At 41.3% G+C, this 15,079-nt stretch overlaps 1 protein-coding gene across 3 annotated transcripts in view; it reads right to left on the bottom strand.

Moving 5' to 3' along the window:
* Nucleotides 1-271: 271 nt before the first annotated feature.
* ttll7 (tubulin tyrosine ligase-like family, member 7) overlaps nt 272-15,079 on the bottom strand; it is a 71,933-nt gene continuing 57,125 nt past the window's right edge. Inside the window, exons 18-23 of one of the 3 annotated variants that reach the window (XM_061033654.1) lie at nt 13,076-13,156; nt 10,451-10,611; nt 8,083-8,256; nt 6,544-6,653; nt 2,910-3,014; nt 1,906-2,044 (exon numbers count right to left, since the gene is read on the bottom strand). In XM_061033654.1, coding sequence (XP_060889637.1) covers nt 2,932-3,014; nt 6,544-6,653; nt 8,083-8,256; nt 10,451-10,611; nt 13,076-13,156 — 609 coding nt within the window. In that variant the 3' untranslated portion in view covers nt 1,906-2,044; nt 2,910-2,931. Of the gene's footprint in view, nt 2,045-2,909; nt 3,015-6,543; nt 6,654-8,082; nt 8,257-10,450; nt 10,612-13,075; nt 13,157-15,079 lie in introns of all 3 variants that reach the window. The other 2 variants (XM_061033657.1, XM_061033655.1) reach the window with 2 other exon arrangements.

The following is a 15,079-nucleotide window of genomic DNA, read 5'->3' as shown; positions in this document are numbered from 1 at the left end:
GAAGTCATGACTCAGAGAGATATTTAAGGAGGATATACTGGATTTCTGCTTTATGTGTAAAATGTTGCACATTCTTCCTTTAACTTATTATTTAACATCATTAGCTCATTGTCTGCCTTCTGTTTCTCAAACTATTTTAACATTGCTTAAGGCCTCCGTGAGTGTTCAGACAGTCAATATGAAGCACTTTGAAAACTGTCTTTAGTTTAAAAAAACGGGCTGAAACCACAGATAATCACCTTCAGAAAACAAAATGCAAGAGAGGAGAAAGTGTTTGTTTAAACATTTTATTGCTGTAAAATTATAAATCTTATGCCTCCAATGAAAAAGAAACAACTCTTAAATAACAAACAAAATCAGGCAAAATGAAAATATTTGGCATTGTGATAAGCTGTCAGTGTATCGGGGCAATAGATTTGAGCAGAATTTTGATGCTATAAAATGCAAGCTCAACTGTATTTGGCATAAACTATCATCTTTAACAATCTAGTATCATGTACATGAACATGAAGCCAAGTATACTACCAAACATATAACACTGTGTTTCTCCCTACTGACATTTAAGACTGTGTTTAACCGAGGTCCTACTGAACAGGCTAAGTAGATGTGCTCATTGTTGGCACATCCATCATATCTCTGGCACTTTGTACCTGCAATGCGGTGGGGAAAAGGCTGCAGCTTTCGAGGCAAAATTGTCACTTTTACAGTGCGGCACGTCGGGGCTGAAGACCCGAGTCATTCAACGTGCTGCACAATCTGGAAGTGAAGCAACACGTCCCTTTCAGTCTTTACACATCCGTACGCGAGCAGCCAATCTGCAAGGGAAGTGTCTTCCTCTGAGTGAAGCAATTACAATACATGATAACTAATGACAACATAAAACTTCAAGTATATTCCAAATGCGGCTCCTCTGTCTTACCACTAGAGTCTGGTGAGGGTCTAAAGTCTAAGCATGCAATCACTACTGCCATGTGCACCCACTTCCTCTTTCTAAGACAAAGTGAGTATTAGAAGCTGGGTGCTCTCTGAGACTGAAGTTTGGCCTTTTGCACTGTGGCATACAATTCAGCTCGTTCTCCAAGAGGCAAAGAGGCTTGGCTTTACCACACCGACATTCTAATTAATATCTCGCTTAATTACGCTGCACCTAATAACAGAAAAATATGAAGCATCAGCATTCAAAAGTTAAACGTTTTAAGCTTTCTGGGCACCATCCCTTCACTGCATTTGACCTAACAAAAACTAGAACATAAAGTGACTGTTAAAACCTTTAGAAACATAAAGCCTCTGATATAAGTTATGAAATAAATAACATCCAGAAATAAAATTTAAGCCAGCAAAAATAAGCTTTTTGTATTGTTTTTTTACATCCACTTTCTCAAACAAGGGATTGCTTTTTTTGTCTTTTTTTTTTTTTTTTTTACATCATTCCATTTCTGCATCTGCATCTGCATCAGCATTCACTGCATTCATGGAATACCTTAAAAAATAAGTTAGTACATAAATAAATAATCCTTGCATTGCTTAGTTATTTTTTTCCATTTACAGTACCTTGACTTGTAACTGTACAGTAAGTAGGTATATTACAGCAATTACAAGGAGAAAGAAGGAACAGACCCATTGTCTGTTGTTATTGGGGTTTAGGTGGGGATCGAGGGTACCGGTGGTCTGCTGGTCTAGGAAGGTCCAAACTAATCTAAACTGAACAGAGCCCTTTGGCAGTCCTAAATCCACCAGGCGTTGCTGTGTTGGTCTTTCAGGGGGGGGTTGGCCGAGGTTGAGGTTCCATCCGGTGTCCAGAGCTGCCCCGAATACAGATCCATACTGGACATGCTGATATCTGAGTTTGGCTTGGTGAGAGTCAGGGGAGGAAGGTTGAGGTCAAAAGGCGAGGTGTCCGAAGCCAGGGTTGCTACGGTGACCTCAGAAGTGGCCCATCCTGGCAGCGAAAAGGCTGCGCGAGCGTGGCACGGCCGAGGAGATGCGGCCAAAGCTGGACGAAGGCCACTTCACGATGAACTGGGAGGTCACTGGCAGCAGATACCTGGACAGACGGACAAGAGCGAGGGACGGAGGGATTATGGGAGAGGATGAACATAATGAGAGGATTAGATATGCAAAGGTCACAATTTAGAGGTTAGGGCGCATTAGTGCTCAGCACTGAGACCACATACTGCCAACTTTCATCTATTGATTTTACCATTTATGACCAGCTCCATTTGCACATTTCAACTTTAATAAAGGCCTTGTGATTCAAGACATAATGACATCAGCCTCTGCTTGACAGCAAAAAAAGAAAGACAAAGGTGTTGATATAATTTGATCTGGAGTATTTTGTGTAGGACTGCAACCAATGATTATAACCAGCATCAAGTCATGTGCAATTTTCACGCTAAAATAATCAGCAAACCACTCTATGAATGAAATTCTAACAGTTCATGATTGACATTAGCGGTTAAACCTTTGACGCCAGGTGAGAAGGTTTCCTTTCTTTGACCAGCAGTCCAAAACCCAAATTCGTATATGACTCAGGAATAATTTTATTGTCATCTGGAGAAGCTTGAAATGGCCCATTTTGGGTATTTTTCTTAAAATAACAACTTACGTAATGCACAAGTATCAAAGTAGTATGGAATTTCTTCTTTCACTTATCTCACCCATTGAAATAATTGTTGCAGCTCAATTTTTTATGAAATGTCCCATATGTAAAACACAATGTTGAATATAAATGTTAACAATTACAGTCATGTTTCATTACATTATATGAAGTATTTATGGATCTTCTTTTAGAGAATTAAGTAAAGGGTATTACACCGAGAAAAAGCAACTCTTTTTTTTTATTTGAAGGACAACTACGTTTGTCAACTTTGACCCTTACATTTTTGGTATCATGAACAGGAATTCCTCACCTATCATTCCGCGGCACAGACGTCAGTACCTGTCTAAGACTTTTCTATGACACCTTCCACCGAGACAGAGCAGTGAGGCAGCTCCTGCTAACAGCGTTCCAGTACCTGAGAATGAGACCAGCGTCAGGTTGAGATAAGTGTCAGGAGGGGCTGAACCCTGCTCCCATCTTCGTTTGTTACTGGAAATGAGTCAGATATGGTTGTCAGATTAATGTCAGATGAGATGATCAAATCCTGGACAAGGTTAACTGAAGGTTATGCAAATGTCAGGGTAGTTCAGAGGACACAGGACAGAGGGGGGGAGTTTGTATTCTTCCAAACTGATCAGTTGGAAGAATGACTTACATTGCTGCGCTTTTCCCTGCACCATTGCACTGTGATATTATAAACTGTGACCTTATTTCCACGTCCGCAGCAAGGATCTTTAGATAATAAAAGAGACATCTAATACTCGTTTAGTTGAACAAGTACAATGGTCAAAAGAAATAGTCCCGGTAGAAGTGTTTAAGATGTGACAATCTAATCAAAAGGGAGCCACTGGGGCCGCGAATAACAGTGAAAAAAGTAATATCTCCTTTTAAGCTGGTGCAGAGATAGCATACTTTTTTCTCTGACAGCTCTCTCTCCTTGTGAAAAAGCTCTTGGACAAATTAGCCAAGAAGCTGCTTCTAAAGTCGCCCGGAAAGGGGGGGGGGAAAGCACATGTCGCTGAGGGCACCCGCTTTAACACAGACCCAGGAGAGTTAGGAGGGATTCAAATTAACTTCATTTAGTCCAACAAGAGTGTCCTTGAAACTGCTTCAAGTGGGCCGTAGGTATCCCTCCAGCACATCTTCTTTGGCTCTGACTGGACTTGTTGAACAAAGGCTCAGTCCAGTTTTTCTTTTTAAACTCTTGCACCGAATCCCCAGAGAACAGAAGGACAGGACCTGCTTTGCTTCAAGCCTTTCACATTTGCTTCAATTAGGTAGCTCAAAGTTTACGCTTCGATTTGACAATTAGCGACTTCATAGAATTATTTTGTGTCACCTTTGGATTTAACAGTATGTAATACTAGATTGTGAGTCCAGGTGTTGAGTCAAAAACTCTGTATATGTTATTAGGGGGGGGGGCTTTTCCTTTTGGAGGGGTGGCCACAGGGGGGACCAAGCTCAGTGTTACAGGGACACTGGCCCCTGTTGGCCCCTGACTAGAACTGCCCATGACAGGCATAGAAATGAAAAAAAGGGGGGAAAAAATCATATATTGGACATCCATTGGGGGCGAGTTTGTGTTCTTAAGAGATCCTCTGCTATTCACTTTGAGTATATTCTGCTCATTGAAAGAATCACAGTGGTGGTGGTGGCGGCGAGGGATGGGGTGGGGGTTCTCAAGTCCAAGGGGCTGCTGTCTCTGCAGGCTATGTTTAATTGGACCCTCATTCAGCATCTTCCAGGTTCGTCCTCCTTTTGATCATGAAGACGGTCTTGGCAACAGCGCGCATGCTTGAAAGCCAGGGGAGGCTTGTTTCATGCACTTGTGCTTTGCTTCAATACATCAGTTGACAGGGAGACAGAAAGACACGCTCTTTCTCTGTTCCTCACATGCAAGGCTACTATCTACTACGGTTGACTACTGACATGCTTTCCGCGCTACTCCATCTAGAGGAGTGCCACGGCGAATTAAGGGGACGCCAGGCAAGACGAAATGCCATGACGAAGGATAGAAGGGGAGGCTGCCTTGATAGCTGATGCAATCCGAACCAAGAGGTACAAGAGGCTTGAAGGTTATCTGCAGCCCACATTCAGCTCAACACCCCAATTAACCCTAGTTACTGCCACACTTTTCCAACAGATCAAAGTTAATAGAATCTGGAACTTTTGTCATCAGGGGGAAAATGTCTTTGGGTAATGACAGTAATTCCAGGCTTAACAAGAAAGTTATTAGTGGAGCTATTTGGTTACTTCCTCTCATCTGCCCACACAGACTGAAGGACTTTTCTAAGGCCCATGAGTCTGTTGACACACCTGATCAAGGCACTCCATGGAGGGAGGCTGCTTGAACGAGAGTGGGAAGTTGTGGTCAACAATGTATACAACTAAAGACCACCACCGACACGCTCAACAACTGGATGTCTGTGTACATGAACAACAGACTGTGCGCAAGTGTTTGATTCAAAGAGACAAATTAGCCAGAAAGTGTGACCTTTGATTTCAAGGAGTCCGACACAGGGCTTCCAGACTAGTGTTTCTTTGTGTCTGATCATAAAATGAACTGGAAAGATTTATCTTCATTTAGAAATGTCTCAAACACAAGGTAATTCTCTGACACATATCTGTCCACTTCAGTCTTTTGAAAATGCAATATACGTATAGAAATAGTAGCAATTCTGACTGGAACCCATTATTTTCAACTAGTTTTTAGTCTTTTATTGATTTAAGTTGAAAGTTGTGATTTTGAAATTTGTGTCCAAGTCTGCATTTCAGCATAGGTTCATGTTTTTTTCCAAGCCTGGCGGAAAATTCCCTGGCATGCCCACATGTACTATGAGAGTCATCGGTTACAGTTATTACATCTCATGTTTATACCACTGTGATTAAAATTGAAGAGTTGGGGGAATAAAACCACAATCCCTTTTCCATGCAAAAAATATTAAAATGCTGTGTGTGGCTTAAGCAGTCAAAGTTGGTCAAGTCAATAGGGTGTCATCCAGGGTGAGTCTTTTAAGTACATCATTCCCCTTTCGTGACAGTGGATTTTGTTGGTAGTATTTTGAAAACAGTTTAAAATATAAACCCATTATTTTGAGTGACTCTGAGTTGAGTGTGGACACAGTTTGAGAGTAATAGTTTGTACTTAGCTGGGTGTAAAACACTGACTCGAGATTGATGATTGCTACTAAACAGTCACATTACATGTGCATGCACACGCACGTACACACACAGTTTACCCTCTCATGTAAATCAATGAGAAAATAATCCTAATTGCTTCTCAGCTATCTGAAATGGAGGCGGGTAGTGACTGTTCCCTGCATGCCTGATGGAGAGATGTGAACTGTTTGTGTTGAGAAACTGCAAGCCACATGATGCAAGCGAGCCATTGTCTGTCTTCTTGAGACAAGAAGAGAGCAGTGCTTAGGTTGATCATGGCGCTGATGCGGCGCAGGTGAGGAGCTCAGGTCCCACTGAGGCCACTTGTACTGAAAATGCACTTGGGGTAAGATGTTCCTTGATAAAAGCATTGAGTGGAGGTAGAGTTTAGGATGTGGCAGCAGAGTGATTGGCTGGTGGTTTGGAGCAAGCTGACAAATGGTTGCCTTGTTGACAAACAGTGCTCGAACAGTCTCAATATGCCTCCTCCTATCTCCTTAATTGAAATACATCTTAAAATGTTTTTGGCTACAAATAATCAGATCGTTTGAGACATATCCCATTTTTCATGGGGTAAAAGTTAATCCACACATCACTTCTAAGGATAGTGTTGAGGGAAAGGAGAGGAGGCCATGTTAGACTGTTGGTTGCAACCATCATTGTGCAGGTGGGACCAAGCCTTCGTTACAGCTGTGAGGTGGTGAGAGCAGCAGAAAGCGGGGACAGTGCTGGAAGATGGTAGGAGGGGAGGGGGGGGGTTTAGCGGAACTAAACCAAGCAGAGACCTGCGTTGAGGGGCGAAGAGACGGAGGAAGAGGAGGAAGAAGAAGCAGCAGCAACAGCAGCAGCAGGGGTTGAGCCATGGGTAGAGGCTGGTCCCGCAGCAAATGGTAAGCTTTTTTTACACAGACATATATAGACAGGAGAAATCAGGAGAGACAGACCAATGCATGCTTAAATGGACTCTTAAGGATACCTACTGAAAAAATATGGATCATTTTGTGCATGCTTGTGTATTGAATCCAATCACAGTAAACTTGTAAACCCTTGAACCGCCCACTTTTTAAATTTTATTCTCCAATTCATCCCCAAACAAAAATGGTCAGGCTAAAACAATCAATAGCAACACTGTCGGATTAGATGAAACAAAAGTCGCCCTGCTTTCTGTACACAAGCCCCACATACTTTTATTCAAACAGATAAGGTTTTAATAATGTAGGTGCAAAGTGATAGCCTGTTAAAATATGCGCAAGAGTTATGAATCATGAAAAGCGAGGCTCCGGGAAAAACAGAGCGCTCTCTCTCATAAGGTCATTTGCTGCACAGACTCATCTGGGCTCTAATTGAATTAAGAAGGCCTCGGGGGGCCCCAGGCTAACCTGAGCGCTAATCTGTGGGCCATTATTTCCTGTTAACAGCGCACTCCTTCTCCCCCCTCTCCCTGCTCCCTCTCTGCCAGCCCAAAAGCATATGTGCTTTAAAAGTTCACTCACTCCAAACCTGAGCTGCTGTCTCCTGCGGGGATCAACCTTATAAAAATAGCATGAAGCAGACTTTTTTTTTTTGTTTGTTTGTTTTATCTGGGTTAGGTGATGAAGATGATGGCTCTAAGGCTCAATGGAAAAGAGAGCAAATGCTCCTGAGAGGTTTAATGATGAGAGCTGTTTACATTTTCAGATCAAAGTTGTCTTGTCTCTATGTCAAAGTGTGTTTACTATGTGGTTTTTTTTTAACTTAATTTTGTTGTCCCTTTTTCTAAAGGCAGATTCAACAGAGTTTATTACAAGGCATCTCTGTAGTTCATTCAACTTTAAGAAACTCAGCTTTAACCTGCTCTCAGTTGGGTTTATTATCAATTGGAGAAACATCCTAAATTTATTCTTTTCTATTTCTCTGGTTGATTTTTTTTCAGTAAGCTTAGCAGTTTAATTTATCAGAGAAGTAGTTTTCATTGTGCAGTTTTTAAGACTGTTATACTGATGTCATGACTATACATGTCTTTTACTTATTAAATAATTTAACTAGGACAATTAACTGCAGTATTTATGTAGTTGTAGCTCTGAAGATGCTTTCTGATGTTTACTGCAGAAAATCTGCTAGAATTATTTTCAACAACTACATTTGGCAAGCAAACATCTTGCAAGAGGAAACTGAGTACATTGGTAACCTTGTATCTTGTATTGTTGTATCCTTGAATCCCACCCAGCCACCCCTCTGTATTGTGAAGTATCTATTACAGCAGCGATGCTAGAAGAAAATTTAAATCCCCAAAAAATAAAGAAGCTTCCTGAGGAATCATCAAAAAGGTTTAGTGTCCTTCTCACCTGGTGTCATCCCATTCGGGGCTGAGACCGGTCAATGAGCCACGGGACTCCGAGACAAACTTGTAGACGACCAACAAGCAGTCTCTAGACAGCTGGACCAGCCGGCGGCAACACTGCAGCTCCTGGGGTGTCACCACCTCGCTGCTCTTACAGAAGATGGTTTCCCACGATGAACTGGAGAGCAAACCAGAAAGCAAGCACACACATAGACAGTTAAAGTTGGAAGTTATAGATAAGCATACCATGAATTTATCAGCAGTAAACAGTACATGTATATCATGTGTATTCATGATGCAGGTGCACAGATTGAGTCACAACCTCTTTGCCCTCCATAAATTCATACATAGGGAAATATGTTGTTTCATGTCTGGCCTTTACATTTACATGCGTGTATACACTGTTTTGCACACAGTTTCTCACACACAGACATGCAGGAAAATGAGGAGGATGAAACGAATCCAAATACAGTTAACCCCGTTTACAGCCCTGGACATACCCCTGACTGTGAGAGAGCTTCGACAACTGAGACACACAACTCCGGGGGATACGTTTGATGTCTACCCTCTTTCACTTCTTGGTTAGTGGGGGGTGTTTCCTCTGAGAGGTTCAAAACTGTGTGCGTTTCTATTCTCTTTCCTCTAAGTCGTTTCAAAGCCTGTTGAATTCATCGCCCACAATAGCTGCGAGGGCCGTTTGATTGTTGTAAAGTCCCTTGGATAAAATATCAAACAAGAGATGGAGTGGAGCGGGTGGGGGCACTTGGATTTAAATGTGTTTTTCGAGGTGCACTTATTCGCTGTTGCCTGTTGACATCAGGGCCCCCTTTTGGTTTTCTTCTGTGTTTGGGCCATGGCCTGTTGCAGGGTACGGGAGGTGTGATAGGATAGCAGGCAAGCTGCATCTTCCAGGGCTGGTTGTGATCAGACAAAAGGTACATGGGGTGGCAGCATGCTGGGGGCAGCTGAGGCCAGGTTAGGTTAATCCTTCCACTCAATATTTTTGTACAAAGTGTTATTTTCAATCACTCCACTGTTTTTTCTACATTTCCAGATTCCTTCCCTTCTCTCCTTCTGCTTATCATCCCCTTCATCACCATCACTCAATCCTTTCCTTACTCTTTCTCAATCAGGCCTGGTAAGGAAGTTAAGGAAGGGGGAAACAGAGAGTTGAGTTACACTTTCTAAGCCCTCTGTGTCTAGTGAAACATGGTGGCTTAACAAGTGAACTATAAGAATAATGGAGAGGAGGAGATGCAAGGCGGTCACAATGTTACCATAGATGAGATGAAAAGTATCCAGCACAGCTGGTTCTCCCATCTACTTCTTTCCATCTGTCAGGGTTGTATGTGTGTATGTTTGTTAATATTTAACTACATGTGTGGCTCTGTGTGAGGATGCTTCAGTGTAAAAAAAAAGAAATGTGTGGAAACCAGCTTTGTACATTCAATGATGCGTTGTCTATGTAACTTTGAGGGAATGTGTTTTAGAAAAGCTGTTTTGGGGGTTTTATAAGGACATGATCAAGTGGGCTGTAACTGCAGTGACTCATCTTGTAGGAAGCTACTTTCTGTTGCATCAAAAAGTTAAAAAGAGAGAAAGTAAACTGAAAGAGCAAAACTTCAGAAAATTCTGATAAAAGACCACAGTAAAAGAACTAAGAGACCTTCATTCACCTTCTTCCTGCTTCCTTCCTTCCCCTCTCCTTTTCTACCTCTCACCTGTGAACAAGTTCTGATTAACAGCTCAGATTTGTGACCTTAATTTGCACTCTGCCGCCTCAGAGTAACATGTTTCTTTCATCCCTGGGAGCTTTCAGGAAAGTGCAGAGGGGTCTGGTTGGTCTGTCACTCATTCTCTGTCATTCAGCTGCTGTTGCTTTGCCAGTTACACTGAAAAGAAACGGTAAATTGTCCCCGCTGTCACTGAGACTGATACTTTGACGAGCGCTCAGCTGGAGGACACGGGGAGATTGATTGGTGAATGAACTGTGGACATACAGGCTGACACTATGCAATGAATGGAGCAGTAACTGGCCTGCAGTGTGATCACTTTTTTGTGATGAATCAATCAATTTGTATTTGTATAGTGCCAATTCATAACAAATGTCATCTCAAGACACTTTACAAAAAGAACAGGGGTCTCACGAAACTGAGCTTTCTTGTGAAATATAGCATGACTGAAATGGACAGAACAGCATAAGGGGAGGTGTTTCTTTGTAAGAAAGCACATTATAAAAATATCTATTATTCATTTATTATATCTTGAATTAGGATGTGCTAAAACAAAACTTAATAACAAAAGGTTTCAAGACTACCCAGGCTTTTACATCCTCATCCTGACAGCTTACAGCCCTGCTCAGACTGACATACCCAGTGTTGGAGAAGCAGTTCCACAGTCCCTGTCCATGACTCCAGAGCATTCGGTTGAAGACGCGGTTGAAGAGCCGATAAAGGTGGAGGCTCTCTACATCCGGCTCCCTCCAGATCCGCTGCAGCGCTGAGCGCACATTGGTACGCACAATGTCCAACACCTGAGTGTAGAGAGGGTCAGAGGGCAACAAAGGTTTGAATCAAGCATGTGAATATAATGGAAATGTTTTCTGCAAGACAAAAGGCGACAGTACTTCTAAATGTTAAAATTACGAGTTTGCATTTGTTCCAACTGTAAGATTTCAATTTTTTTTATCAACTGATTATAAAATTAGCAATCACAGAGACTAATGCATCCCCCCCTCACCAGCCACCGATGATAATTTTAATATTAATGTTAAAGCATGTACAGGTTCAGCACAGCCTATGCCACAGCCTACACTTGGGGAAGGGGGTCTTTGGTAGAGGCAGGACAAAAAGTGCTGGGGCAGACAGTGGAGAGCACAGGAGAGGACTAATTGCTGCACGGACGTCAGTTTTGGACAGAAGGTGTCAGAAGTTCCTAGGCAGTCTGAGGACACCTGCGCCAGCCCTCCATCTTCCCTTCTTTGTTTTTCCCGTCTCTCCCCATCTCACTGCCTTCCCTTCCCTTCACTCTCTTTTTCTTTCCCTTTTCACTCCGCTAAGAGTGGAGTGCTGTGGCCCTTTTGACTTTGATTCCTCGCTCCTCATTACTGACGTGCCTGACTGGCTGTGTGTGTGTGTGTGTGTGTGTGTGTGTGTAGGGCGTGCATGTGTGTTTTGCGATGCGATGAGGCAAGATTTCCCTACAGCAATATGAGGCGAGCCACGCATGCACACTCAGACAAACTGATAGATGAGTAAACACACACACAGACATGTTTTGGTATGGTAATCAGATGGCAGAGCGGTGGGCGCTACATTCCTGACCTCTGCCTGCTGCTCATTAGGCTGCCCCACTCCAAATAAAACATCAGCTCGCGTCGCCACAGCTCACAACACAGCAGAGCACGGCTGTGCAGAAAGCAGCGGCTGAGAGATCACATCATTACTGACACGCCTACTGGATGCCATTTCACGTCCTGTCCCCCCTTTTCTGTTTTGTTTACATCCTATTTGCTGTGTCTACCTCTCACTGTCTGACATAATGATCTCCATGCTTGTCTTGTTTTTCATTTTTTCACTCATGTTGGATTTGGGGACTTTAAAAGTTGTTCAAAAGCTTTTGAAGGAAGAGGAAAGAAGCATTTTGTCTTCGTCAACGCTTTTAACAAGCATTCCATACAGGGTAATGGTATAGACCGTGTCGCAGCAATAACGAAGGCAGGCAATTTATACAGAGTCAAAGACACAGGGGTTGCCTATTTTCAAGACTTTCACAATTTACATTGATTATTTCTGACAAGAGTTGTCAAAAGTTTAAATAAAGTATCAAAACTTTTTTCACTTCTTCATGATCTCACGTTGATAAAGATAAACTCTGGTTCATTTTATTTTAGAAAGATATCAAACTACTGAAGCTATTCAAACAAGACAGGTCTGAAAATGATTTTTAGTGTGAGTGTTAATTAAACTTTATTTAGTTGAATGTTCCACATGTATCACATGCTAACGCACAAAAGACTAGCACACCTTTTTCCACACTGCAGGAAGGTGCCAAATGTATTTTCAATGCAGCTAAAGCCCACACTTCATCTACCTGCTATCTGTAGCCGCTCTCCTCTCAGTCACACCAGAAGCCATTTTTACATAAGTGACACCGCAGACTGCTGTATCTACCAGATTGTCAAATACTGAGGCTGTTTCATTCTACCCTTTGAATCTCACACAGACACAGGAGCTAGTCTTTTGGTAGATTGTAAGGCCAAAGTGTTAGCGTGTGTTTCAGACAGACAGAGAACATTTCTGAAGACTGTGAAGATTGCACAAATATAAGGATGGATATATATATATATATATATATATATACACTGTATGTATGCTGATGTTAACGTGTAAATTGTGAGGTGATTAAGGTCAGAAATTCGCTCATTCATTTTTTACGTCATTAATCGTTTGTTATTTTTCACCCTTGCTTTCCGAGCACCATAGTTAAGCCACACAGTCTCTTCCTGCTCCCACAGTGATTTAAAAGAACGACACAGCTGTGTTTTTGAATGACTACTTTCAGCACAGTCATTTCCCTTTTTCACCTTTCCATTTACTTTACGATCTGTAGAAAGTTCCCTTTTCCTCAGTTATGTTAATGTGGTATCCTTCAATCTGCCCGTAGTTACCGGTACTTAGATACACTCAAAACAAAAGCAGGTTGGTATCCAAACAGGAAGTAAAGTACCCTTATCTAAAGACAGTACTAAAAACAAAATAAAAGCTAAACAAAATCCGTTTTAATATTCGACAGATTTTCAAAGCATGTGATTATAAATTGATCGTGATTAACTGTTAAAATTGTCTGCAATAAATAACAATTTTAAAAATTTATCATTTGACAGCCCTACTAGTAATATAAGTTTTTGTTTCTCAGAATAAGAAGGAGCTCAGAGAGGCAGGCCAAATGTTTATAGGCTCTGAAATTGTCGACTGTGATTTCTGTATTAGACTCACCTTTCGTTGTTTTGTAGAGTCAAGCTTCACCAGCCAATATGAGGCCACCTTTGATTTATGGTACTTCCAGTTGTCGAGAATCTGCAGAAGAAATGTTAGTGTTAAACATGAAACAGGTTTTTATACTGACAACTATTCTATAATAACAAACAAGCAAAACCGGATCAAATTATGGGGATATAAATAACACTGCAGGTAGACTCTTTTTTTTTTACATCAACTGTTTTCCAGCAATAGTCTATCATAACCCAGGATTTCTATCTGGTGTCAGAGCAGGCACTGTGCTGGGCAGAAGTTTAAAAAGACAGACCTTAATTCTAAAACACAAATTGGGCTAGAAACATATTAACCTACCTACTGCAAGTGTAATAAACACATCTTAAAAACTTAACGGTTGGTGGTAGGCCTTGGTCAAACGTTCCTGTATAGATCATGATACTCTACAGGAATGTTTCAGTGCTGGGCAAGAGGAACATTTGATTCAGAGAAAAAAGAACAAACAGAATAAGTCTGTAGCTCATTCCACTCATCACACACTCATCCTTTCTTTTACACTTTAAACCTAGACAGCAGCAGTGCTTGTGCGTTACTTACATCCAGCACGTAAATGAACAACAGAAAAAACACTGTCTAGTTTTTTGTCTTAAATGTGTGGACAGAATAATCGTTCAGTTTTAGTATCTAAATGAAATCTGGCAACATAAAAAATGTCTTTAAACATCACTTTTAAAAAAAAAACTTAAACTGGAACACAACTGCTTTTATTCACATTTCAGACATGTAAGAAAAGGAAGCAGAGTGTCACAGTTCAGTTTATTCCCAGCCCTTATTATACATAATGCCATCATGTCAAATATTAAGTTTTAATATGACATGAATTTAAATGTGACACATAATAGACATTGAGTTGTGATATTTGGATCTCCTGAACAAAAACTAAACTAAACATGTTTTGCAGAGGTATATAAAATCCTTTGGGCATGTGTCGTTCTGCTCAAAAGCTGTGCTGGATATTCCCATACACTTGTTCCTGGTGCCAACATTATTGTGTACCTACAGGCATTGATATTGTTGCGCTGTGGATTTAGTCTATATCTCCCCACTGGGGTACATAAACCTCTCACGTAGCACGCTAGATCCCCTGCAAACAGTAGTCCCCAAGGGAAGCTGCAGTGCAAACTCTATGTTTGCTCGCATGCACATGTGTATGCACAAAAAAAAAAAAAAAATACAATCCACAAGGACTCACAAATACAGAGCTATGGTATGCTGAGCACACTTTTGTACGCTTTCCAGAAAGTTACTTGTTTGCTTGTTTGTTATTCTCCCTCAACAAGAACCTTGTGAACCTTTTCTGGTAAGACGCACGCTCATTTGTCATATTTGTTTCATACACACACAAATTACCTTCAATTAAATCGCAACAAAAACAGACTCAATGTTTTTTCACCTTTTAATATTTTCGACTGTGACAAAAAAGCAGGTTTTAATTGAAAGATAAAGGAGGCAATTTATGGGATACAAACACCTCATTAGCCCAATTAAAAATCAACTTTAAATGGTAGACAACATAAATTGTCAAATGCAAACTGAACACTCTTCTCTCCGGAGGCTCAGAGAGAACAGTGCAGGTGCGCTTGCTCATCTGCGTTGCCATGGCCCTCTCATTAGCGTTTATTAACAGTACAGGTGTGGTGGTAATTGTCTCTCACAACCCTGACACACCCAGGTGACACTGAAACATTCACTGTTTTAGCTGTTATTGTGAGGACATTTTATGGGCTTACACTAATTAATGGGTGGTTTTCCCTGACTTAACCTTAAACAACAACCACCAGGTGTTGTACTTACTCTCTAATGTACGTCGCTTTGGATAAAAGCATCTGCTAAGTGAATTGTAGAATTGTAGGTTTCCAAAATGTTTATTCTGCACGTTATAGTTGCACTTAATATTGGTGAACAATGAAGTTTGACCAGTTATTGTTTACTGAGACATAACAACAT

Source organism: Labrus mixtus, chromosome 3, assembly GCF_963584025.1.
Source record: "Labrus mixtus chromosome 3, fLabMix1.1, whole genome shotgun sequence".
Classification (NCBI taxonomy): Eukaryota; Metazoa; Chordata; class Actinopteri; order Labriformes; family Labridae; genus Labrus; species Labrus mixtus.
This window is presented reverse-complemented; position numbering and strand designations above follow the sequence as displayed.